The sequence below is a fragment of the Stylophora pistillata genome, chromosome 6 (genome assembly GCF_964205215.1).
Source record: "Stylophora pistillata chromosome 6, jaStyPist1.2, whole genome shotgun sequence".
Classification (NCBI taxonomy): Eukaryota; Metazoa; Cnidaria; class Anthozoa; order Scleractinia; family Pocilloporidae; genus Stylophora; species Stylophora pistillata.
Genome location: NC_142524.1, coordinates 4148523 through 4176089, shown reverse-complemented (window position 1 = coordinate 4176089; position 27567 = coordinate 4148523). Strand labels below are relative to the sequence as shown.

General features: G+C 43.1%; 3 protein-coding genes across 3 annotated transcripts; 2 read left to right on the top strand and 1 right to left on the bottom strand.

Annotated features, from left to right (window-relative positions):
* Positions 1-293: 293 nt before the first annotated feature.
* On the bottom strand, positions 294-7400 carry LOC148727815 (uncharacterized). Its single transcript, XM_088724699.1, has 6 exons — positions 7022-7400; positions 5004-5564; positions 4106-4203; positions 3019-3070; positions 1958-2048; positions 294-1439 (listed from the first exon to the last, which is right to left on the bottom strand). The coding sequence occupies exons 2-6, from the start codon at positions 5038-5040 to the stop codon at positions 1292-1294; spliced, it is 426 nt and encodes a 141-aa protein (XP_088580825.1). The 5' UTR covers positions 5041-5564; positions 7022-7400; the 3' UTR covers positions 294-1291.
* LOC148727813 (uncharacterized) lies at positions 6825-26271 on the top strand. Its single transcript, XM_088724698.1, is given in 4 exon segments — positions 6825-6989; positions 8918-9769; positions 10415-13281; positions 13284-26271. Coding segments are annotated over 3 exon segments (12546 nt in total). The 5' UTR covers positions 6825-6989; positions 8918-8970; the 3' UTR covers positions 22164-26271.
* Positions 22737-26271, top strand: LOC148727814 (uncharacterized; the record flags this gene model as incomplete). The annotated part of the gene is made up of 1 exon (XM_088763171.1): positions 22737-26271. A coding segment is annotated over one exon (813 nt), but the record flags the coding sequence as incomplete, so codon positions are not given.
* Positions 26272-27567: the final 1296 nt, after the last annotated feature.

Here is a 27567-nt window from a genome sequence, read left to right as displayed (position 1 = left end):
CCATCTTTATTAGGGTAGCCAAGGGGGGAACCAGATTCCTTTTCACACACCAATTTTTGAAAAATTCATGTGTCACATATTCAAAAGGGACAACTTCAAATCTGCCTTTGTGTGCACTACATTTCAAGAAAATCTACAGGTTTTCACTAAATGAGTCACACAGGTCATGTGTGGTCAGGTGGTAAATCATGCTTCTTCTTTGGTGACCCGGTCTCCGTACTTAGAACCTTGCAGATCAGTTCACTATCCAAGAAGCCCATCATGAGGGTGGACATTTTAACTTATCAGCCAGAGAGTGTTTGCTTGATTTTATTTTACTACAAAATTGTGTTACCCAGAGTACTGACAGAAGGAAAATAAAAAAAAAACTATAGGTGTGAGCTTTACAAAGAGATCTTGCCAGCCATCAAGGAAGGCTGAATTATTAGAAAATTATCATGATTAAAAGAATCTGAATGACATGGTCCAGTTCACTATTAATGAGATCCATTGAGAGAAATTTAATTACTCATTCATTTGTGTTTTTGTATTTCTTTTGACCAGTTGGTTCATCACAGCTCAGAGCTCAACATGAATTATTTGAGGCCTCTTCAACTTTTTAGAATTTTACTGATTTGATATCTCAGGTTGGTGGAAAGTGTCTATTTTGTATTCCAAATTGTTGCTGATTTACTTTTTTTTTAACAGTGACAGCTTTCAACCACCAAATGGTTTTTGAAATACTTAAGTCCCCTTTGAAATGGGATTATGATTTCTACTGATACCTTATTTTCAAAGGCTTCTAATACGAATTTTTCCTTTTCCTTTTACAGAATGTAGCTGATGTCTTGCAACAATAATAAGTGACTGCAAATGACAGGATTGACTGAAAAACATCTGCTAGGTTGATACCTTGAAGAAATAAGTAGTTAATTATTGACTTGTAAACACACAGTCTGATAATAATGATGATGACAATGAGAATGATGAAGACAGCATTGATGACAATGACAATACTGATGACCATGAAACAGGGGTTTCATTAATGTTTTCAGGAGGAGGGCAACTGGTTTTCACAGGCGGGCAAAACTTTTTGAACTAAACTTCTTTATAAGATAAACTTTCCCCCAGACTGTTAAACCAGGTGGGCAAAACCATCCTTACAACTACTCAATTTGGCCAGTGCCCGGCCCTCAATGAAACCCCTGCTTTTAAGATTTAGGCTCTGCCAAATATTTCTTGCTTGTTCACTCTGAAGACCTAATGCACAATTTAACATTAAATGGTGAAAGTAAGATACCCAGTTCTTGTTTCATCTTCTCAGTTGTTCACAAGTGTTCTCCACTATTTCTATCGCCTTCACACTTGTGCAAGGAAATGAGTATGTAGCTATCAAGATACCATAGGGTAGACTGCACACTATGATTCCAGATCTGTTATAGTGTGACGTTGCATATACACTGAAGTAACAGAACAGAAAAATATCTATCAATAACACAAGTAATGGGGTGAATCAGTGGAAAAAAAATCACACCAAAAAAAAAACATTCGGGGTATTGTTAAATTTTATTTATGAACATGACTTCAAGTTGGCTATCTGAAAATTTGCAGTCTGTAATCATTATGGTAAATACAAAAATAAATAAAATAAATAACTTTATTTAACAATGGAAGCACTTTACAGTCTTAGACTGAGAAACCTATGGCCTTCACATGGTATTATGGCCTACAAATGGTAGAGTTGGTGTAAAATTGTAACTCAATGAAATCACACAGTCTGGGAAGCTTAGAGCTCACCAAGCTGGTAATAAAAGTATATTACAAATATCTTCCTCTATGTCTAGATACACCTGTGTAACACCCCAAATATAAAGTACATATCGCGGACACAGGGAATGGGTCCAAAAAAAAAGGAACAGATACAAAGCATTTGACAGACATTCCTTCCTCTCAACTCAGCAAGGATAATTCACATTACCTACAAAAATTCTTTCTGTAGATAATGTATTTAATCTCTGGATCACCCATTGCAGTTTGCAGAATAAATCCCTTTTGGCAAGCAGCAGAGTCTGTAGGAAAATGAAAGAAGGATTAAGCACGATTTACTTCTGTTTAAAGAGGGGAGCTAAGTTACCAAAAACAACCTGAATCGTCAAATTCAAAGGCAGGTTAAAACTGCACCCTTCAACATTGCGAGGCAGTTGATTGCAGTTATGTTTTGATGATTCTGTGAAAATGTAAATACCCCTCCCTGCAGGTGTTTATGACTTCCATCATACCTTCAGAACTGTGATTTCAAATTCTAGTTTGGCTGATTAAAACTATTTACAAAACATTCCCTGTGAAAGTGGGCCACCTGAATATAACTTGGTTCACTGTGAATCTCTCACTTCTCTCTGGCCTCTAAGTGTTTAGTTAAACTTAGACGGTGATGTTTTTCCTTTGTTTTTGCATTTTTTTGTTTGCGTTAAGTTTCGTGACATACATAAGTTAGAGTTTGGTCTCATGTTTTTCGGCTGTAGCTTCCTCACACATGTTTTTATCGATGAGCCCTTGTGGACTGTAAACTCTTCTTTTCGTCACTTTGGTTCACACAAAATGCAAAATTTCAATTGACACTTGTTTTAGGTATTCATTATGTTTATTTGTTGTTCTTGTTTGTTTTCTTTCTCAGTTTTCACCATTTTGTAACTGTTTTCATGACATGTTTGTACTATTGATTGCGATCGTTGAAAATTAAAGAATTTACGGGATAAACGTGTCGAAGTTTCATGCCATCCTTAATGCTAAGTGAGAAACTTTGCAGAATATGATAAACAAAGTGTTTCTCCAACTTCCTACCCTGCTCTATCTCACCTTATAGTTGTGTCATACCTTTCCCACACCCCTCCCACGCCACTCCCATTTCTCTCCCAACCCTTTCAGCTCCCTATTTCCTTGGGGTCCCATTTCACTATTCTACTAAATCTCCTAAGCTGAATCAGGGAAACATCCTATAGGTAGCCTTTATTTTCTTCATATTAGAAAAACAGAACATACCTTCTTCTTCAGATGTTGTGGTAAAGATAACAAGAAACTGGGTATAGTATTTCTGCAAAAATCACAAAGACCCACATCAAAACAATATCAAGCTGATAAGTGATGAGAAAAGAAAAATATTACTTAATTAAGGGAATTATTAGTTGATCCAATACCAAATTCTCAGAGCTAAGATCATAAGAATTGTTTGACAGACAGCAAGGAGAATTCCTCAAAGATCTTGGGATTGAAAGGGATAGGTTCACCTTTAGATGTTGATATTTATTATGAAGAGGAAACTTCTATCTCTATCTCCTTTATTTGTTTGAGCAGGTTGAATTATGGCAGCTATTTGCTGATGTGGACCTGCTATCTTCCCACCCATCCCACCCCAGGAGAGGATATCCATCACACAGTAATCTCATGTGTGGGAAATTAACATCTCCAACCCCAACCCTGCAGGAGACGGGACCTCCATTTATTCGTCCCTATCCAAGATGACTAGAATATCTAACCATTTCTTGATGTTATAGGAAGGTAGCAAATGCTTCTCAATTATTTTAAGACCTTGAGTGTTGGTCTGGCTGGGGCTCAAACCCTCGACCTCCCGCACAACAGTCCAGCGCACTATCCATTGGGCTAACTGACCGGCAGACATCCACAAACCTTTCACTTCCAAAGATAATCAGAATTAAAATCCTATTGCAATAACACTTTACACCTTGATACCAGTATGCAAATTCTCCCCACTGTTCTCTTTATATGTTCTAATCTGCTGACAAGGAGAATTTGTTTACCAATCAAGAGCTCCTTGATTAGTAATCATTTCCTTTATTCTCATGACCTTATTGTTTGACTCAGGGCTGATATTGTAAGGAGAAATTCAGTGCTAGTTTCTCTTAGAAGTCAAAGGGTTAAGGACTCGTACAGAGAAGCAGTGAGAACTAAGAAAAATACCTAATTTGTAGGGGATACTGCTTTGATGCAAAACCAAATCCTCAGGATTGACTTATAAAGAAACAAATTGTCATAAATTAGGAGAATTAGCTCCATAGTAATATAAGAATAAAGCATTTTAAAAATACAGGCCAAATATAGCAATTTTTACCTGATTTAGGTCTTTGAGGTTCCCACATGAGTAGATTGAATCACCCTGTTTGGTCAGGACAACCACACCATCAAGAACGGTGCCAACAAACAGATGTTCTGTGGATGTATATTATGTTTAAATGAGAAATGAGACAAAGTTCAGTATCCACATATGGTGCTCTGGTTTAAATCTGATCCTTAGAGAGGGACTTCTATCGATCAACACAATTGTGTGGCCAGGACTTGGAGTTAAACTATGTTCAGGAGCATTTTTCAACACCAACCCTGTCTAGATACCATTAACTTGTACTAAAAACAGTATTTCATGCATTAAGATTTTAAAAGGGAAAAGTTCAATATGCGTGACATATTAATTTTGGGCTTTATCGCACAGCAAGTACAAACCCTCTTGCCTCCCTCGTACAGTGTCTTGTCTGGATTGCTGGTCCTAGCAGTATGCAGGATGTCTGTCATATATGATGAAGCTATTTAATGCCAGGGTCTGATTGCAAAACATGCAGTTCCTTAGCTGCAAATCAGAAATAGCTAGAGCACTGCTGACACAAAACGGTTTGGCCATGGTGCCTATTAATACTCTTCGCTCTGACGAAGGGTTAACACACGTAACGTCACCTTTTAAAATCTTTACGGTGGCCACTTTACATTATCAACTTAGTTAATAAAACCAAATTACCAATTAATACTTAACATTATCAACCTGGTTGATATTATCAAATTACCAATTAATACTCTGTTTTGTAGCGTCTAAAACAAAGTTGTTGGGGGTTCAAAGCAGGAAAGGTGATTTAGCTCTGAATCGAGGTCTTGAAAGTTGTTTCATTCGCGTTGCCAGAACTGTGTATCGTTAGAAAAATATTGTAAACAGCGAACTTCACAAAACAATATGAAACAAATACCTGAGACGAACTCACTCCAGGCCTCCCCTGATTGCATCTGTTAACCTCTTCTTTCTTGGCCTTACGTACCCTTCCCTTAGTTCATCTGAAGCACTTAACGCTTAATCTATGTTAATATTTTTGTTAGCAGAACAAATATCAGTCGGCTAGAAGAGGAAAACTCAAGGTTATGTTGTTATCGACAGGCATTCCTATCACATTAGTTACCAGTCTCTTTCAGAATTTTATTGGTTCGCAGCTTCTCGTAGCCGAAAAGGAGCCGAAAGCAGCCGAAAGCAGCCGAAAGCAGGTCGAAAAAATAAAGTGCTATTTGAAGATTTATGATCATAATTGTGCATCATTTAAAAGGCTTTAAAGAGAATTTTTGTTTGTTTTATTATCAAAGTCATATTTCAAAGTATCACATCACGTACCTGCTGTTGCGTCGGAAACTTATCAGGGGAATTCCTAGGTGGAATTTTCCTTTCACCAGGGCATCTGATCAATGACCATCACACCACAAGAACAATAGATTGTAGATGTTTCTTTGGTCGGTGCGTAACTTGCGTCGCTTTCCTAACACTGGGAACAAGTTTTAAAGTGAAAATGAGCAGTAATCGCGGATTTCGTGCATATATATTTAATTCATGGTAGTCAGCCTCTTTGAGCACCGGCAAGACTTCAGACATTTTAAATTGAGTTTCAAGATAGGTAAATGGCAGTTCTCCGTCTACTTAACTGAAGACTAACTACCATATTGATGAAGGTCTGCGATAAATGTTTCTTACGCAAACAGCATCTTTCGTAACATAAAAAGAAACATGAACGCTACATCTTGATGTTTTCTGATCGATGTTCCTATGGTGTGAGATAAATTTTGTGTACGAATCCAAAGTCACAACTGAAAAAGGGAGAAGAAATATTTTGTAAAAATATCATGACAATCACTCGTTACGGAAACAATAAATTTTTTAAACTTTTCGCGTGGTTGCTGAGATATCTTTCAAACTTTCAGAAAGAATGGGTAAAACTAAGAAAAGCACATTACGAGATTTTCCCAAAGTCTAACTCCAAAGAATTTGTTGTATTTGTTCTGCGTCATCGCTTCCAATTTCTTGGATTACGACGTACTGTGCAACACGAGAGTTTCACATGGGATCAAGAATTGTGTAATAAGACGTAATTTTTTAGTTTAGAAGTTTAGAAACGTAAACGTACGATGGCCCAGAAGGGTCACAGTCCAGTTTTAATTTTTGACAGTTTTATTTTTTCCAGTTTTATTTTTTGACAGTCCAGTTTTATTTTTTTTGACAGTCCAGTTTTATTTTTTGACAGTCCAGTTTTATTTTTTTTGACGGTCCAGTTTTATTTTTTGGCAGTCCAGTTTTATTTTTTGACAGTCCAGTTTTATTTTTTGACAGTCCAGTTTTATTTTTTTTGACAGTCCAGTTTTATTTTTTTTGGGTACCCAAAAAATAAAACTGGACTGTGATCCAAAAAATAAAACTGGACTGTCAAAAAAAATTAAACTGGACTGTCAAAAAAAATAAAACTGGACTGTCCAAAAATAAAACTGGACTGTCAAAAAAAATAAAACTGGACTGTCAAAAAAAATAAAACTGGACTGTCAAAAAATAAAACTGGACTGTCAAAAATTAAAACTGGACTGTCAAAAATTAAAACTGGACTGTGACCCTTCTGGGCCATCGTATAAACGTAAACGCAGTTTAGTTCTAAACGTAGTTTAGAAACGAAGGGAAATTTCCCTTGGACTGCAAGCTCGAGCGCATCCGCTGACCTATGACCATCACGTCATATTTGTTTCCAAAAACAATAGTTTGACTGCTTCAATGCATAAGTTAATTTGAGTTGCGTTTCTAACACTGATGGCCGTTTAAGAATTAATTTCCAGTTCTAATTATTCGATTTGTGCATGATTCATAACGGTAATCAGCCTCATCATGCGCTGTCAAGACTTTTGACAAGTTACTGAACTTGAATTTCAAGGTAGGTTGATAACATTTTTGCAATACACTTACCCAGCAAGACTAACTACCACATCGATGATAGAGGTTTGCTGTACAAACGGCATCTTTCATGACATGAAGAGAAATATCGCTACATCTTGTCGTTTTCTGACAGCCTTTGTTAGTCGCTACGACCTGAGATATGTTACGTGCTTTTAAAAACAGTCACAACAGAAATGAGAACACCATATCGATGGAGGTCTGTGATAAATTAAAATCTTCAATCATTGCGGAAGCTTTTCGCGTAGTTATCGAAATATCTATCGAAGTCTAAGTTAAACTCGAGTTAAGGGGTCCCAAGAATGGGTGAGACTGAGTCAGACCCTGAGACTGCGAAATGCACATTACGGGATTTTTCCAAAGTCTTCAGCTTCCAATAATTTGTTCTGTTTGTTACTGCGTCATCACTTTCGATTTCTTGAATTCCGGTCGACGTAGGGTGCAACACGAGAGTTTTGATAATAGCCTCGAATACATCTAAAAAGAGGATGAGGGAGAATACAGGGTTATAAGCTAAGAGAAGAAAGTGTAAGGTGTATGTCTTCAATCTGATGTCAACTCAGACGACTTTCATTTCTGAATGTTGGGGGTTTAAAGTTAATTTATGTAAATTTGCGTGTTGCGAGGAGTTTTTTATTTTCATTAATGTGCATTTGAATCATTAAGCGTGAACAAGGAGATCATTGTTTAAAAACTCTATGATTTTGTAGGAAACTTTACTTCTGTCGTTTCTTTTATCTATTTTTACTTTTTTTGTCCTTTTTTTCACTGTCACCGCACACAAAGCAATTTAAAACAGTCAAATAGAAAGCAGTTCGATTTTCGTCTTGGGTCACTGGTCAACGATCGTGACTTTGTTTAAAAAGGCTTAGTGAAAAGTCGCGCTTCATCACGCTCCGCTCGTGCACCACCTCATCCGCACCAAAATTGAATGATGACCTTCTCCTGTTGTAGCTGGGTTACTGTGTCATAAGTACGATACATCACTCTCTTGATATTAAAGTGACACCCATAAAGTAAATTTTGAAAGGATGAACCCAACGTTTTTATATTCACCAACTATTACATCAATCAATTAGAAGCTTCAATAATACCCATCCGTCTGTGCCCGGGGGAGGAAAATTCGAAGCTTCCATGGATGGAGACTATGAATCGGTAGTGTCAATTTTTTCTTCTTTTTTTTTTTCTTTTCTTTTGTTTTTTCTTTTTTTGTAAATGGTGGTCAATGAGTAGTAAGTCGTGGTTACTGATCTGACTTTTACAAAAAGTGTGACCATCAGAACCAGCACTTGAGTGAGGCATTTCTGGGGGGGATCCAGGGGTGGTTTGGGTGGTTCTGTCGAACCCCCTAATTTTCCCTCAGGAAGCTGGAAATCATGTTTCCAAAGACCTAATTTTGAAAATCTCAGACCCCTCAGGAGGGGGACAATTCTCCGAACCCCCCTCCGAACCCCCCTTGACTAAATCCTGGATCCGCTCCGGCATTTAAACACAGTTTTGGCCCAGGGGGGGCTGGAATTTGAACGAACCAACTCTTAAAAGTTCAAATGTCAGGAGGTTTCCTGATGGGAGGGGGATGTTCAAACTTCCAATTGATCGACACTTATTTGTGGGTATCAGCATGTACTTGCATATTCATGAGTCTGCTAGGTTCTGTACCGAACTTGTGGGGTACACTCTACTCTCAAACGTCAAATCCTAGTTTTAATCGTTTTCATGTCGCAACTTCCTACCCTCTCTCAATTTTTAATAAGTGCGAATGAGTAAGTGTCATGTCACGCAACTTCCGTTTAGTTTGATCGCTCATGGTTCGTGCTTTTCAGTTGTTAGCGTTTTTGTAATGAGGTGTGTTAAGTGTATTTGACATGTTACGCTGAATAAATCTCCCCTCAAAATATCTCTGTTCAGGTTGTTAAAGAAATTGTATCCAACTGCTGCGATCTCAAAAGTCAGAGCCAAACATGTCACTGCAGCCCTTTAGTGACAAGCAGCTGAATTATTTCAAGTTTGCCTCCATCGTGTTGAATGAGTTCGCGAACGCTTTGCGTCAAACGTTCAAGTCCATGTGGGACAACACTTTTGGGCATCGGCCCGGATATCAATTGTGGGATGACTCCACAGCAGTAAGGAACTTGTTTCTCGCCGAAGAGGGTGGCAAGTCCAAAGTTCCTACACACCTCTCCTATGAAGAATGGGACTGTACAGCCCTTTTTCAGACCACCATATATGCGAAGTCCTTCGCTATGCTGGACAGCACAGGCCATAAGAGGACCCTTGGTGAGTTGTACTTGAGGCACCTTAAAATACCTCATGGAAAGTTTCATGTATCTGTGGTGAGTCCAAGTGGAAACCAAGCCGAGACGTTTACACTCGCGATTGATCAGCTTCGACTGTTAAGAAATGCACTTTGTCACTCACAAAAGTCGGAGATTGATAAACCAACATTTGACCGATACATGCAGCTGGCTAAAGAAGCATTCAAAGCTCTTGGTATGAAAACTGATCCAATTGATGTCATCGGTAGTTTGACAGAGTCCGACTTTCCCACAACAGCAGTTCGCAATCTGGAGCACGGTATCAATCAAGAGCTTCGAGAGCGAATCAAATTTCTCGAAGGCGAGGGTTCAAGTATTGACGAATTAAAGGCGTTGACAAATGTAATAAAGGAAAAAGTTGAAGGTGGAGTAAGGAAGGAAGACCTTGCTTTATTGGAGAAGAAGATGGATGAATTGAAAGAACAAAATAATAGAACCCAGAAAGGTACAATCTTAATACACTTCTGTAGCTACGTTACATTTTGTAAAGGGTTTGTTGAAGAATCGACTTGATTTCTATCTTCACAGCTAAAATAGGGCAGAATGCGTAGTCATCATTTATTATTCATAACTAATAAAGCAGAAATTTTTAACGCGACCTCGCTTTGAAGGGCCCTAAATTCGAGAAGAATGGACCAAAATTGACCCACTAGGCTTCGTGAAATTCACTTTACTGAGTTTTAAAAGTGCATGCTAACTTCTAAATTACTACACAGAATTTTGAAAATCAAAGATATGTCTACGATTTTTATCTAAAATGAAGGAAATTACATGAAGTAAAAGAATTATCCTTTCGCGCTTGAAAGTTGCGGAAACCAACCTTTTGTTGACCCGAGAGTATTGCATACATTTTAATTGTTTGAAACAGATTGCTGAGAGATAAAAATGGTATGCGAGGCTCACTTTTTTGCGTCAGAGGCATACGGCTCAGTTCCTGAGCAACTTTCAAAAAGCCCCACGACATTTGATGAATCGTGTTGACAATTTAAGGTTTAATTGCGTTTTTCCGACATTATCATTTGATTTAAACTTTTTTAATATCATAACAGATTACTTACCATGATTGTCACTGTTCTTTGCCATTTTAAAGATTCGAAGGCATTGCTTCCGCCATCATGTCTTCCTCCGATGGTTCCACACTTCACTGGCCGCCAAAGAGAATGTGAAGACATCGTCGGTCACGTGGCTTCCACATCCACCCGAATCGTGTCGATATGGGGCTCGCCTGGTTTCGGAAAAACTTCTGTGGCAACTGTTGTGGGACATAAACTCCAGGATAGAGAATTGTCCGTCTACTTCTTCTCCTTACGAGGGCTAAACTCAACATCTGATTTGATATCAAAGCTGTTTAACTTTTTCAGGAGAGCTTCTACAGAAGATGAAATACCCCAGCGGCTACCAATGGACGAAGAGCTTTTTCAAGTTCTGGCCAAGATTCCAGATAAGTTTGTGGTGATTCTTGACAATGCTGATGAATTACTCGAAAGCGGAGCGCCAAACGTGAAAGAAGATTTCATACAGTTTCTTAGAGACATTCTCAGTCGATCCAAGAAGGCAACTTTTGTTATTACCACAAGGGAGTCGCTTGAATTTATGAATGTGCACTTTAAAGACCACCAAGCAGTGAGAATAGGGCCATTAGATGAGTCCTTCTCTCAAGCATTGGTGACTGAGTTACTTCCAAATGCTATTTCCGCATGTGATTGTGGAAAAATTGCGAAAATCTGCGAGCATGTGCCTCTGGCCATTAAGCTGTTGTGCTCCACCATTTCTGAAGATAGCACTCAAGCAAGTCACTTTCTTGAGGAGTGGAAGGAATCTGTAGAAAGAAACATTGTCGATCTGTTAGACAATCCAGAGTATCCTGGTAATCTGAGATTAAAATTTCTATTTGAATCATCCTTTCTAAGACTTTCAGTACAAGACAGAGAGGCTGTGGTTTCTTTGAGCATTCTATCTGAAGATTTTAACATCTCGGTTGCCGCAGCCGTTATGGGAGTTAAAACAAAGCTCGAGGCAAAGAAAATCTTACAAAGGCTTCAAAGAAAATCACTTCTTGACTCTGGTTCCAAACCTGATTCATTTTCGATGCATAAACTGCTTCAGTCCTTTGTTAGAGAAAGAGGAGAAGACGAAATGAAAGAAACAGTGCTGAGTTCAAAAGTGCGCTTTTCTGCATTTTACGTTTCTCTTTTTGAGAAGTTGAACGCACAGTTCTTGACAGGACATTCAAAGTCAGCATTTGTTGAATTCTACGAAAATAAGCAAAATATTATTCAGAGTCTAACCGAAAGTTGTTCGGATCCTAAGACATGTGACGCTGTTTTTGGTGTTTTAATAGAAGCAGAGATATTTCTAGATTCCCTGTTCTGGTGCGAGGGAAACGTCTTCAACGAGCTTTATGAATCAGCAATCAATCAAGCAAAAAAGCTTAGAAAAAGCGTTTTTCACAACCAGCTTCTGGTTTCCCTGGCGTTTGGTGAGGTGTGTTGGGGTACAAAAGGAAAAACGATGAAGCTGCTTTCCGACGCCGAGGAGGAGCAAATGTCATGTTCATCCTTTTCAGTGGGACATAGAGGAAAACTCTTGTGTTATAGAGGAATCTGTCAAGTGGCTTCTGGGAAAACAGAGGATGGAGCTCGAAACTTAGAAAATGCTCTTTTGTTGATGTCTAGCAACGCTGACCAGAGAATTCTCAGAGTAACGGCAATACAAGTTCTTACGATTTATCACCGCTTTAAAAACCAATTTTCAGTTGCTTCAGAGTTTTATAACAAGGCGTTGCAAGAATGTAGAGCAGTGGGAGACACAAGTCTTCTTATCATTCCACCAATGGAAAAAAAAGAATTGAACTTTGTCGATGGAGAAATTCAAGAACGAAAGCCAGATAGTCTTACTACTCAACCACTCAGACTAGAAATTATCTGTGTTATCAGCAAAGCAACTAAGCATTTATTCGATGACTGTACCAAGCGATTAATGAGGAATGCTGTTATTCAAATGGCAGAAGAAATACACAAGCCGCTCTGTCTTACATCATTTGGGAAAGCACACGCAAACACAGCTCAGAGTTACGAATCCCTCGGATCAACACAACACAATTTGGGCGACCTAGCTTCAGCACTTCAGTCGAAACAGCATGCTCTTAGTATCAGAGTTGAACTGTTTGGAGAAGAACACGCAGACACAGCCAGGAGTTACCAGTCACTCGGAGTAACACAGCACAAAATAGGCGACCTCGCTGCAGCGCTTCAGTCCAAACAGCATGCACTCGATATCCGTATTAAACTATTTGGAGAAGAACACGCAGACACAGCCAGGAGTTACGAGTCACTCGGAGTAACACAGCACAAAATAGGCGACTTTGCCTCAGCCCTTCAGTCCGAACTGCATGCACTCGACATCCGTATTAAACTTTTTGGAGAAGAACACGCAGGCACAGCCAGGAGTTACCAGTCACTCGGAGAGACACAGCACCACCAAGGCGACTTTGCTTCAGCGCTTCAGTCCAAACAGCATGCACTCGACATCCGTATTAAACTGTTTGGAAAAGAACACCCAGACACAGCCAGTAGTTACGAGTCACTCGGAGTAACACAGCACGAGCTAGGCGACTTTCCTTCAGCGCTTCAGTCCAACCAGCATGCACTCGACATCCGTATTAAACTGTTTGGAGAAGAACACGCAGACACAGCCAGGAGTTACCAGTCACTCGGAGAGACACAGCACCACCAAGGCGACTTTGCTTCAGCGCTTCAGTCCAAACAGCATGCACTCGACATCCGTATTAAACTTTTTGGAGAAGAACACGCAGACACAGCCAGGCGTTACCAGTCACTCGGAGAGACACAGCACCACCAAGGCGACTTTGCTTCAGCGCTTCAGTCCAAACAGCATGCACTCGACATCCGTATTAAACTGTTTGGAGAAGAACACCAAGACACAGCCAGTAGTTACGAGTCACTCGGAGTAGCACAGTACGACATAGGCGACTTTGCTTAGCGCTTCAGTCCGAACTGCGTGCACTCGACATCCGTATTAAACTGTTTGGAGAAGAACACGCAGACACAGCCAGGAGTTACCAGTCACTCGGAGAGACACAGCACCACCAAGGCGACTTTGCTTCAGCGCTTCAGTCCAAACAGCATGCACTCGACATCCGTATTAAACTTTTTGGAGAAGAACACGCAGACACAGCCAGTAGTTACGAGTCAATCGGAGTAGCACAGTACGACATAGGCGACTTTGCCTCAGCGCTTCAGTCCGAACTGCATGCACTCGACATCCGTATTAAACTGTTTGGAGAAGAACACGCAGACACAGCCAGGAGTTACCAGTCACTCGGAGAGACACAGCACCACCAAGGCGACTTTGCTTCAGCGCTTCAGTCCAAACAGCATGCACTCGACATCCATATTAAACTGTTTGGAGAAGAACACCCAGACACAGCCAGGAGTTACGAGTCACTCGGAGTAACACAGCACAAAATAGGCGACTTTGCCTCAGCCCTTCAGTCCGAACTGCATGCACTCGACATCCGTATTAAACTTTTTGGAGAAGAACACGCAGACACAGCCAGGAGTTATGACTCACTCGGAGTAACACAGCACGAGCTAGGCGACTTTCCTTCAGCGCTTCAGTCCAACCAGCATGCACTCAACATCCGTATTAAACTGTTTGGAGAAGAACACGCAGACACAGCCAGGAGTTACCAGTCACTCGGAGTAACACAGCACAAAATAGGCGACTTCGCTGCAGCGCTTCAGTCCAAACAGCATGCACTCGATGTCCGTATTAAACTATTTGGAGAAGAACACGCAGACACAGCCAGGAGTTACGAGTCACTCAGAGTAACACAGCACAAAATAGGCGACTTTGCCTCAGCCCTTCAGTCCGAACTGCATGCAGTCGACATCCGTATTAAACTGTTTGGAGAAGAACACGCAGACACAGCCAGGAGTTACCAGTCACTCGGAGAGACACAGCACCACCAAGGCGACTTTGCTTCAGCGCTTCAGTCCAAACAGCATGCACTCGACATCCGTATTAAACTTTTTGGAGAAGAACACGCAGACACAGCCAGGAGATATGACTCACTCGGAGTAACACAGCACGAGCTAGGCGACTTTCCTTCAGCGCTTCAGTCCAACCAGCATGCACTCGACATCCGTATTAAACTGTTCGGAGAAGAACACGCAGACACAGCCAGGAGTTACCAGTCACTCGGAGTAACACAGCACAAAATAGGCGACTTCGCTGCAGCGCTTCAGTCCAAACAGCATGCACTCGATATCCGTATTAAACTATTTGGAGAAGAACACGCAGACACAGCCAGGAGTTACGAGTCACTCGGAGTAACACAGCACAAAATAGGCGACTTTGCCTCAGCCCTTCAGTCCGAACTGCATGCACTCGACATCCGTATTAAACTTTTTGGAGAAGAACACGCAGACACAGCCAGGAGTTACCAGTCACTCGGAGAGACACAGCACCACCAAGGCGACTTTGCTTCAGCGCTTCAGTCCAAACAGCATGCACTCGACATCCGTATTAAACTGTTTGGAGAAGAACACCCAGACACAGCCGGGAGTTATGACTCACTCGGAGCAACACAGCACGAGCTAGGCGACTTTGCTTCAGCGCTTCAGTCCAAACAGCATGCACTCGACATCCGTATTAAACTGTTTGGAGAAGAACACGCAGACACAGGCAGGAGTTCCCAGTCACTCGGAGAGACACAGCACCACCAAGGCGACTTTGCTTCAGCGCTTCAGTCCAAACAGCATGCACTCGACATCCGTATTAAACTTTTTGGAGAAGAACACCCAGACACAGCCGGGAGTTATGACTCACTCGGAGTAACACAGCACGAGCTAGGCGACTTTGCTTCAGCGCTTCAGTCCAACCAGCATGCACTCGACATCCGTATTAAACTGTTTGGAGAAGAACACCCAGACACAGCCGGGAGTTATGACTCACTCGGAGTAACACAGCACGAGCTAGGCGACTTTGCTTCAGCGCTTCAGTCCAACCAGCATGCACTCGACATCCGTATTAAACTGTTTGGAGAAGAACACCCAGACACAGCCGGGAGTTATGACTCACTCGGAGTAACACAGCACGAGCTAGGCGACTTTGCTTCAGCGCTTCAGTCCAAACAGCATGCACTCGACATCCGTATTAAACTGTTTGGAGAAGAACACCCAGACACAGCAGGGAGTTATGACTCACTCGGAGTAACACAGCACGAGCTAGGCGACTTTGCTTCAGCGCTTCAGTCCAACCAGCATGCACTCGACATCCGTATTAAATTGTTTGGAGAAGAACACGCAGACACAGCCAGTAGTTACGAGTCACTCGGAGTAGCACAGTACGACATAGGCGACCTTGCCTCAGCGCTTCAGTCCGAACTGCATGCACTCGACATCCGCGTTAAACTGTTTGGAGAAGAACACGTAGACACAGCCAGGAGTTACCAGTCACTCGGAGTAACACAGCACGACATAGGCGACTTCGCTGCAGCGCTTCATTCCAAACAGCATGCACTCGATATCTGTATTAAACTGTTTGGAGAACAACACGCAGACACAGCCACGAGTTACCAGTCACTCGGAGTAACACAGCACAAAATAGGCGACTTCGCTGCAGCGCTTCAGTCCAAACAGCATGCACTCGATATCCGTATTAAACTATTTGGAGAAGAACACGCAGACACAGCCAGGAGTTACGAGTCACTCGGAGTAACACAGCACAAAATAGGCGACTTTGCCTCAGCCCTTCAGTCCGAACTGCATGCACTCGACCTCCGTATTAAACTTTTTGGAGAAGAACACGCAGACACAGCCAGGAGTTACCAGTCACTCGGAGAGACACAGCATTACCAAGGCGACTTTGCTTCAGCGCTTCAGTCCAAACAGCATGCACTCGACATCCGTATTAAACTTTTTGGAGAAGAACACGCAGACACAGCCAGGAGTTATGACTCACTCGGAGTAACACAGCACGAGCTAGGCGACTTTCCTCCAGCGCTTCAGTCCAACCAGCATGCACTCGACATCCGTATTAAACTGTTTGGAGAAGAACACGCAGACACAGCCAGGAGTTACCAGTCACTCGGAGTAACACAGCACAAAATAGGCGACTTCGCTGCAGCGCTTCAGTCCAAACAGCATGCACTCGATATCCGTATTAAACTATTTGGAGAAGAACACGCAGACACAGCCAGGAGTTACGAGTCACTCGGAGTAACACAGCACAAAATAGGCGACTTTGCCTCAGCCCTTCAGTCCGAACTGCATGCACTCGACATCCGTATTAAACTTTTTGGAGAAGAACACGCAGACACAGCCAGGAGTTACCAGTCACTCGGAGAGACACAGCACCACCAAGGCGACTTTGCTTCAGCGCTTCAGTCCAAACAGCATGCACTCGACATCCGTATTAAACTTTTTGGAGAAGAACACGCAGACACAGCCAGGAGTTATGACTCACTCGGAGTAACACAGCACGAGCTAGGCGACTTTCCTTCAGCGCTTCAGTCCAACCAGCATGCACTCGACATCCGTATTAAACTGTTTGGAGAAGAACACGCAGACACAGCCAGGAGTTACCAGTCACTCGGAGTAACACAGCACAAAATAGGCGACTTCGCTGCAGCGCTTCAGTCCAAACAGCATGCACTCGATATCCGTATTAAACTATTTGGAGAAGAACACGCAGACACAGCCAGGAGTTACGAGTCACTCGGAGTAACACAGCACAAAATAGGCGACTTTGCCTCAGCCCTTCAGTCCGAACTGCATGCACTCGACATCCGTATTAAACTTTTTGGAGAAGAACACGCAGACACAGCCAGGAGTTACCAGTCACTCGGAGAGACACAGCACCACCAAGGCGACTTTGCTTCAGCGCTTCAGTCCAAACAGCATGCACTCGACATCCGTATTAAACTGTTTGGAGAAGAACACCCAGACACAGCCGGGAGTTATGACTCACTCGGAGCAACACAGCACGAGCTAGGCGACTTTGCTTCAGCGCTTCAGTCCAACCAGCATGCACTCGACATCCGTAATAAACTGTTTGGAGAAGAACACGCAGACACAGGCAGGAGTTACCAGTCACTCGGAGAGACACAGCACCACCAAGGCGACTTTGCTTCAGCGCTTCAGTCCAAACAGCATGCACTCGACATCCGTATTAAACTGTTTGGAGAAGAACACCCAGACACAGCCGGGAGTTATGACTCACTCGGAGTCACACAGCACGAGCTAGGCGACTTTGCTTCAGCGCTTCAGTCCAACCAGCATGCACTCGACATCCGTATTAAACTGTTTGGAGAAGAACACGCAGACACAGGCAGGAATTATGACTCACTCGGAGTAACACAGCACGAGCTAGGCGACTTTGCTTCAGCGCTTCAGTCCAACCAGCATGCACTCGACATCCGTATTAAACTGTTTGGAGAAGAACACCCAGACACAGCCGGGAGTTATGACTCACTCGGAGTAACACAGCACGAGCTAGGCGACTTTGCTTCAGCGCTTCAGTCCAAACAGCATGCACTCGACATCCGTATTAAACTGTTTGGAGAAGAACACCCAGACACAGCCGGGAGTTATGACTCACTCGGAGTAACACAGCACGAGCTAGGCGACTTTGCTTCAGCGCTTCAGTCCAAACAGCATGTACTCGACATCCGTATTAAATTGTTTGGAGAAGAACACGCAGACACAGCCAGTAGTTACGAGTCACTCGGAGTAGCACAGTACGACATAGGCGACTTTGCCTCAGCGCTTCAGTCCGAACTGCATGCACTCGACATCCGCGTTAAACTGTTTGGAGAAGAACACGTAGACACAGCCAGGAGTTACCAGTTACTCGGAGTAACACAGCACGACATAGGCGACTTCGCTGCAGCGCTTCATTCCAAACAGCATGCACTCGATATCCGTATTAAACTGTTTGGAGAACAACACGCAGACACAGCCACGAGTTACCAGTCACTCGGAGTAACACAGCACAAAATAGGCGACTTCGCTGCAGCGCTTCAGTCCAAACAGCATGCACTCGATATCCGTATTAAACTATTTGGAGAAGAACACGCAGACACAGCCAGGAGTTACGAGTCACTCGGAGTAACACAGCACAAAATAGGCGACTTTGTCTCAGCCCTTCAGTCCGAACTGCATGCACTCGACATCCGTATTAAACTTTTTGGAGAAGAACACGCAGACACAGCCAGGAGTTACCAGTCACTCGGAGAGACACAGCACCACCAAGGCGACTTTGCTTCAGCGCTTCAGTCCAAACAGCATGCACTCGACATCCGTATTAAACTTTTTGGAGAAGAACACGCAGACACAGCCAGGAGTTATGACTCACTCGGAGTAACACAGCACGAGCTAGGCGACTTTGCTTCAGCGCTTCAGTCCAACCAGCATGCACTCGACATCCGTATTAAACTGTTTGGAGAAGAACACGCAGACACAGCCAGGAGTTACCAGTCACTCGGAGTAACACAGCACAAAATAGGCGACTTCGCTGCAGCGCTTCAGTCCAAACAGCATGCACTCGATATCCGTATTAAACTATTTGGAGAAGAACACGCAGACACAGCCAGGAGTTACGAGTCACTCGGAGTAACACAGCACAAAATAGGCGACTTTGCCTCAGCCCTTCAGTCCGAACTGCATGCACTCGACATCCGTATTAAACTTTTTGGAGAAGAACATGCAGACACAGCCAGGAGTTACCAGTCACTCGGAGAGACACAGCACCACCAAGGCGACTTTGCTTCAGCGCTTCAGTCCAAACAGCATGCACTCGACATCCGTATTAAACTTTTTGGAGAAGAACACGCAGACACAGCCAGGAGTTATGACTCACTCGGAGTAACACAGCACGAGCTAGGCGACTTTGCTTCAGCGCTTCAGTCCCACCAGCATGCACTCGACATCCGTATTAAACTGTTTGGAGAAGAACACGCAGACACAGCCAGGAGTTACCAGTCACTCGGAGTAACACAGCACAAAATAGGCGACTTCGCTGCAGCGCTTCAGTCCAAACAGCATGCACTCGATATCCGTATTAAACTATTTGGAGAAGAACACGCAGACACAGCCAGGAGTTATGACTCACTCGGAGTAACACAGCACAAAATAGGCGACTTTGCCTCAGCCCTTCAGTCCGAACTGCATGCACTCGACATCCGTATTAAACTTTTTGGAGAAGAACACGCAGACACAGCCAGGAGTTACCAGTCACTCGGAGAGACACAGCACCACCAAGGCGACTTTGCTTCAGCGCTTCAGTCCAAACAGCATGCACTCGACATCCGTATTAAACTGTTTGGAGAAGAACACCCAGACACAGCCGGGAGTTATGACTCACTCGGAGCAACACAGCACGAGCTAGGCGACTTTGCTTCAGCGCTTCAGTCCAACCAGCATGCACTCGACATCCGTATTAAACTGTTTGGAGAAGAACACGCAGACACAGGCAGGAGTTACCAGTCACTCGGAGAGACACAGCACCACCAAGGCGACTTTGCTTCAGCGCTTCAGTCCAAACAGCATGCACTCGTCATCCGTATTAAACTGTTTGGAGAAGAACACGCAGACACAGCCGGGAGTTATGACTCACTCGGAGTAACACAGCACAAGCTAGGCGACTTTGCTTCAACGCTTCAGTCTAACCAGCATGCACTCGACATCCGTATTAAACTGTTTGGAGAAGAACACCCAGACACAGCCGGGAGTTATGACTCACTCGGAGGAACACAGCACGAGCTAGGCGACTTTGCTTCAGCGCTTCAGTCCAACCAGCATGCACTCGACATCCGTATTAAACTGTTTGGAGAAGAACACGCAGACACAGGCAGGAGTTATGACTCACTCGGAGTAACACAGCACGAGCTAGGCGACTTTGCTTCAGCGCTTCAGTCCAACCAGCATGCACTCGACATCCGTATTAAACTGTTTGGAGAAGAACACCCAGACACAGCCGGGAGTTATGACTCACTCGGAGTAACACAGCACGAGCTTGGCGACTTTGCTTCAGCGCTTCAGTCCAAACAGCATGCACTCGACATCCGTATTAAACTGTTTGGAGAAGAACACCCAGACACAGCCGGGAGTTATGACTCACTCGGAGTAACACAGCACGAGCTAGGCGACTTTGCTTCAGCGCTTCAGTCCAACCAGCATGCACTCGACATCCGTATTAAATTGTTTGGAGAAGAACACGCAGACACAGCCAGTAGTTACGAGTCACTCGGAGTAGCACAGTACGACATAGGCGACTTTGCCTCAGCGCTTCAGTCCGAACTGCATGCACTCGACATCCGCGTTAAACTGTTTGGAGAAGAACACGTAGACACAGCCAGGAGTTACCAGTCACTCGGAGTAACACAGCACGACATAGGCGACTTCGCTGCAGCGCTTCATTCCAAACAGCATGCACTCGATATCTGTATTAAACTGTTTGGAGAACAACACGCAGACACAGCCACGAGTTACCAGTCACTCGGAGTAACACAGCACAAAATAGGCGACTTCGCTGCAGCGCTTCAGTCCAAACAGCATGCACTCGATATCCGTATTAAACTATTTGGAGAAGAACACGCAGACACAGCCAGGAGTTACGAGTCACTCGGAGTAACACAGCACAAAATAGGCGACTTTGTCTCAGCCCTTCAGTCCGAACTGCATGCACTCGACATCCGTATTAAACTTTTTGGAGAAGAACACGCAGACACAGCCAGGAGTTACCAGTCACTCGGAGAGACACAGCATTACCAAGGCGACTTTGCTTCAGCGCTTCAGTCCAAACAGCATGCACTCGACATCCGTATTAAACTTTTTGGAGAAGAACACGCAGACACAGCCAGGAGTTATGACTCACTCGGAGTAACACAGCACGAGCTAGGCGACTTTCCTCCAGCGCTTCAGTCCAACCAGCATGCACTCGACATCCGTATTAAACTGTTTGGAGAAGAACACGCAGACACAGCCAGGAGTTACCAGTCACTCGGAGTAACACAGCACAAAATAGGCGACTTCGCTGCAGCGCTTCAGTCCAAACAGCATGCACTCGATATCCGTATTAAACTATTTGGAGAAGAACACGCAGACACAGCCAGGAGTTACGAGTCACTCGGAGTAACACAGCACAAAATAGGCGACTTTGCCTCAGCCCTTCAGTCCGAACTGCATGCACTCGACATCCGTATTAAACTTTTTGGAGAAGAACACGCAGACACAGCCAGGAGTTACCAGTCACTCGGAGAGACACAGCACCACCAAGGCGACTTTGCTTCAGCGCTTCAGTCCAAACAGCATGCACTCGACATCCGTATTAAACTTTTTGGAGAAGAACACGCAGACACAGCCAGGAGTTATGACTCACTCGGAGTAACACAGCACGAGCTAGGCGACTTTGCTTCAGCGCTTCAGTCCAACCAGCATGCACTCGACATCCGTATTAAACTGTTTGGAGAAGAACACGCAGACACAGCCAGGAGTTACCAGTCACTCGGAGTAACACAGCACGACATAGGCGACTTCGCTGCAGCGCTTCATTCCAAACAGCATGCACTCGATATCCGTATTAAACTGTTTGGAGAGCAAGACGCAGACACAGCCACGAGTTACGAGTTACTCGGAGAAACACAACAAAGACAGGCCGACTTTGCTTCAGTGCTTCAGTCCAAACAGCATGCACTCGACATCCGTATTAAACTGTTTGGAGAAGAACATGCAGACACAGCAAGGAGTTACCAGTCACTCGGAGTGACACAGCACCACCAAGGCGACTTTCCTTCAGCGCTTCAGTCCAAATAGGATGCACTCGACATCCGTATTAAACTGTTTGGAGAAGAACACGCAGACATATCGGAGAGTTATGACTCACTCGGAGTAACACAGCACGACATAGGTGACTTTGCTTCAGCGCTTCAGTCCAAACAGCATGCACTCGACATCCGTATTAAACTGTTTGGAAAGGAACACGCAGACACAGCCAGGAGTTACCAATCACACGGATTAACACAATACAACCTTGGCGACTTTGCTTCAGCGCTCCTTTCTGAACAACACGCACTCGACGTTCATCGAAAACTCTTTGGAGAAGAACACGCAGACAGAGCAAGGAGTTATGACTCACTCGGAGTAACACAGCACGACCTAGGCGACTTTGCCTCAGCGCTTCAGTCCAAACCGCATGCACTCGAAATCCATATTAAACTGTTTGGAGAAGAACACGCAGACACAGCCACGAGTTACGAGTCACTCGGAGTAACACAGCACGACCTAGGCGACTTTGTTTGAGCGCTTCTGTCCGAACAGCATGCACTCAACATCCATAATAAACTGTTTGGAGAAGAACACGCAGACACAGCCAGGAGTTAGGAGTGACTCGCAGTAACACAGCACCACCAGGGTGACTTTGCTTCAACGCTTCAGTCCAAACAGCATGCACTCGACATCCCTATTAAACTGTTTGGAGAAGAACACGCAGACACAGCCAGGAGTTATGACTCACTGGGAGTAACACAACTCCACCAGGGCGACTTTGCTTCAGTGCTTCAGTCCAAACAGCATGGACTCGACATCCGTATTAAACTTTTTGGAGAAGAACACGCAGACATAGCCAGGGGTTATGACTCACTAGGAAAAACACAGCACGATCTAGGCGACTTTGCTTCAGCACTTCAGTCCAAACAGCGTGCACTCGACATCCGTATTAAACTGTTTGGAGAAGAACACGCAGACACAGCCAGGAGTTACGAGTCACTCGGAGTAACACAGCACGACCTAGCCGACTTTGCTTCAGTGCTTCAGTCCAAACAGCATGCACTCGACATCCATATTAAACTGTTTGGAGAAGAACACGCAGACACAGCCAGGAGTTACGAGTCACTCGGAGTAACACAGCACAACCAGGGCGACTTCGCTGCAGCGCTTCAGTCCAAACAGCATGCACTCGACATCCGTATTAAACTATTTGGAGAAGAATACGCAGACACAGCCACGAGTTACGAGTTACTCGGAGAAACACAGCAAAAACAGGCCGACTTTGCTTCAGCGCTTCAGTCCAAACAGCATGCACTCGACATCCGTATTAAACTGTTTGGAGAAGAACACGCAAACACAGCCAGTAGTTACCAGTCACTAGGAGGGACACAGCACCACCAAGGCGACTTTCCTTCACCGCTTCAGTCCAAATAGCATGCACTCGACATCCATATTAAAGTGTTTGGAGAAGAACACGCAGACACATCGGAGAGTTATGACTCACTCGGAGAAACACAGCATGACATAGGCGACTTTGCTTTAGCGCTTCAGTCCAAACAGCATGTACTCGACATCCGTATTAAACTGTTTGGAAAGGAACACGCAGACAAAGCCAGGAGTTACCAATCAATCGGATTAACACAGTACAACCTTGGTGACTTTGCCTCAGCGCTCCATTCTGAAGAGCACGCACTCAACGTTCATCGTTAACTGTTTGGAAAAGAACACGCAGACACAGCCAGGAGTTATGAGTCACTCGGAGTAACACAGCACCACCAGGGCGACTTTGCTTCAGCGCTTCAGTCCAAACAGCAGGCACTCGACATTCGTATTAAACTGTTTGGAGATGAACACGCAGACACAGCCAGGAGTTATGACTCACTCGGAAAAACACAGCACGACCTAGGCGACTTTGCTTCAGCGCTTCAGTCCAAACAGCATGCACTCGACATCCGTATTAAACTGTTTGGAGAAGAACACGCAGACACAGCCAGGAGTTATGACTCACTCGGAGTAACACAGCACGACCTAGGCGACTTTGCTTCAGCGCTTCAGTCCAAACAGGATGCACTCGACATCAGTATTAAACGGTTTGGAAAGGAACACGCAGACACAGCCAGGAGTTACGAATCACTGGGAGTAACACAGCACAGTTTGGGCGACTTCGCTTCAGCGCTTAAGTCAAAACAGCATGCACTTTACATTCATATTAAACTGTTTTTTAAACTGTTTGGGAACTTTTCTTCAGCCGTTCAGTCAACAAAGCATGCACTTGACATTCGTGCCACTCAGAGTAACACAGTACCAGTCGGGAGACTTTGCTTCACCGCCGCAGTCAACAGTAGACGCATTTTTCTTATTTTTCTTTGTTTTTGTTTTATTGTTATGATCATATCTATAATTATCCAAAGTCAAATACACATAAACTACTAAAAGAAGGGTTAACGTTACTTAAAACACTAAAATTGCTTAACAATTAACAAAAAATAATACTTATATTACGATACTATGACTACTTACAAATTTATATTTTTACTCATCCGTCACAATAGTATTTTCCCCCAGGAAACAGACAATACTAGCAGCTTTGACGTTGATGGTTGATAGTTTGACAGGTTTTCAAAGAAATTTTCATTTTGTCAGATTTTGGCTACAAGCCTACATTTTAAAGTGTTTTTACGCTCTATGTCTTAAGCTGTTTGTTCTGCTTTCGCTGATATTAAACCCAGGTTTTTTTAGAATCAGAGCACACAATTACATTTTTCATCTCTTTTGTATAAAAGTGAGCTCTTCGAGGTCAGAAATCTCAATCCTCAATTCGGCTATTTTATCATTCTTATTTACAATGTTCGCCGAGTACTTTCCTTTGTGTAAGGTATTCTGCCAGAGAGTTGTTATAGGTGGATATTGATCGGCTCATATGTAAAGGTGACAAAATCCGTGGAGGTTCGTAGACTTCGCTTTCCGGCGTCGAGATCGTACTGAGGACGGTTTTTCCTGTCCCTTCTCCTCTTGAACAGTAGGCACTGAACCCGGCAGAATTCTTCGCCTTTAAAACATTTAGCAGAGCAGGAATTGCGGCATGCTTGGGATTGCTGAAGATGTTGAAAGATATGTGAAGTCCTGTCCCTGTCAAAGTGTTCGCGAATGCGTGTCGAAAGGTGTCGGCTAGTTTCGCCGACATACCAAGAACTACAGCTTGCACAGGTAAACTTGTAAACAACATTCGAAGGAAGTTCGACGGGCACAGAGTCCTTCACACCAAACATGTTGCGGATCTTGAATGAGGAAAAGGCTCGCTTAACATCGAGATTGTTACAATAACGTTTAAGTAATTTACGTTATCGTTTTTGTGCTAAAATAGAGAAGGGGCAACTATATCACGTTAATTTAACTCTTTCGTTCTAATTAACACGTCATATTACACACTCTCTTGTTACCTTTGGGTATTCTGTTAGTTTCAATAGCTTTTGTTTAGTACTACATTATAAATTCAAATGTAACTTCAAATCAGTTCTACTCTCAACTGAAGATGGTCATTGAACGACCGAAACATGTCTCATAAATTTAGTTTCAAATGTGTCGTTATTTTTATAAAAACTGCTGTCAGTCTGCTCCTTTCCAGACCTTTTGGAAAGTTAACTTTTCCCAAAACATTTTCCAGCAGCTAGGGATATTCGTATCAATTTTTTAGGTGTAGTTTAAGGCTACCGTGGTTTCATATCTGTTGTCGCCCATGCGTCCAAGATTTCGATTTTATTTGTTTACCATTTTAGTTCTTTCGGGAATGGGATTTATGGAATTTTCGCTGTTGGTGCCGATCCAAAAGGCTTGTTTTCGTTTCAGAATCAAAATAGGAGTAAGACAGTGTAAAAGGATATGCTGCTTTTGATAATTTTATTTAGTTATCTCAGATCAAGGAATATAAACTTTGTGTCCCGAACATGTGCTTGGTCTCTTTACTGCGCGTGCGTTAGACCATTGCGTAAGCTTAGCTAATGTAACAGACAGGGTTGCTTTCTGTTGCCTTACCTTTTCATTTTTTCGGTTGAGGTATTTAGCCAATAAAATAAAGGAATTCGGGTAAATTGTAAAGAAATAAATGTAAGGCAGCATGTAGATGATCTTAGACGGCAATAAAGTATCGCTTACAACTGCTTTTGGTTTAATTGATGATATCGGCGAAGTCTCCGAGACTCAAATGAACCAATACACACTTTACATCCGTGCTTGACTGTTTTGAAAAGAACGCCCAGACATCCCTTGCTTGGGGTAACACAGCACGAATCAAGCGACTTTGCTTCAGCGCTTTACTCACCAGCATGCGGGCTAAACATTTCGGAAAAGAACTCCCACGAAAGGTTGATTTTAAAAATGTTTAAATGTTACATTCAGACCACTGAAACTCAACGTTACTTTTAAAGTGCTTCAGCTATTCGCAAAACAGTCAAGTCAAACGTGCTAAAAAAATTCTGGGCACAATCAGCTCCCTCTCAATTACGTCTAGCTCTATGTTAATTACGCGATTGCTTTCCTCAAATGACTTATTTGGAAGTAACCTTTTTTTTCCTCTCTGTCGAACACTGTTTCAAAACTATCTTCCTTCAACGATCACATATCATTCCTTAAAGGACCGCAATTTGTTCCGAGTACTTTAACAAAGCGGAATGCATTTCGAAGTACATGATCACACTTGAGGTCCACATATGGCTGTGCATTGGTCATGTTGCTAGAGAGCTAAAATGAATTCTTTGAGGTCTCTTCAACTTTTAAGAATTTGACGGATTTGATATCGTAGGTAGGTGGAATGTCTATACTTTGTATTCCACTGAAATTATTGTTAATTTATTATTTTTTAACAGTGAGAGCTTTCAACTAGCAAAATCGCTTTTAAAATACTTAAAACACCTTTGAATTTAAGTAGTGATTTCTATTAATACCTTACTTCCAAAGGCCTCCAATACTTATTTTTACAGAATTTAGCTGATGTGTTGCAACAGTAATGAGTGATTGGAAATGGCAGGATTGACTGAAAAAGTCGTCTGTTAGGTTAATTTTTAACTTGACTTTCCGTTACATAAAGACTGCACACACAGTCTGAAAATGATGATGATGATGAGGAGGACAATGAAGATGGCATTGATGACAATGAAAGTAATGATGATGAAAATGAATTCAGCTCTAAAATTGATGACAGTATAGGGTTGCTTCTCCATCCAATATTCAGGTTCTGCCAATATTTCTTGCTTGTTCACTCTGAAGACCAAATGCACATTTTAAGGTGACATGATATTACCCAGTTCTTGTGTCATCTTCTCAGCTGTTCAATAACAATAGCAATAACATTTATTACTTGTATTGTGCTTTTTCTATAAAATATTCAAAAGCGCATCACAACAGTAATTAATAACTAAAATTATACAATTCTTTGTAAAAAATCATAAACTATATA

What these genes read in the sequence shown, in the direction of transcription:
- LOC148727815 (XM_088724699.1), bottom strand. Translation starts at nt 5,040, where the DNA reads ATGCAATCAGGGGAGGCCTGGAGTGAGTTCGTCTCAG. An exon ending in CACAACATCTGAAGAAGAAG is followed by an intron (nt 2,049 to 3,018) that starts GTATGTTCTGTT and finishes ATTTTCCTACAG; the next exon opens with ACTCTGCTGCTTGCCAAAAG. An exon ending in TACAGAAAGAATTTTTGTAG is followed by an intron (nt 1,440 to 1,957) that starts GTAATGTGAATT and finishes CTGTTACTTCAG; the next exon opens with TGTATATGCAACGTCACACT.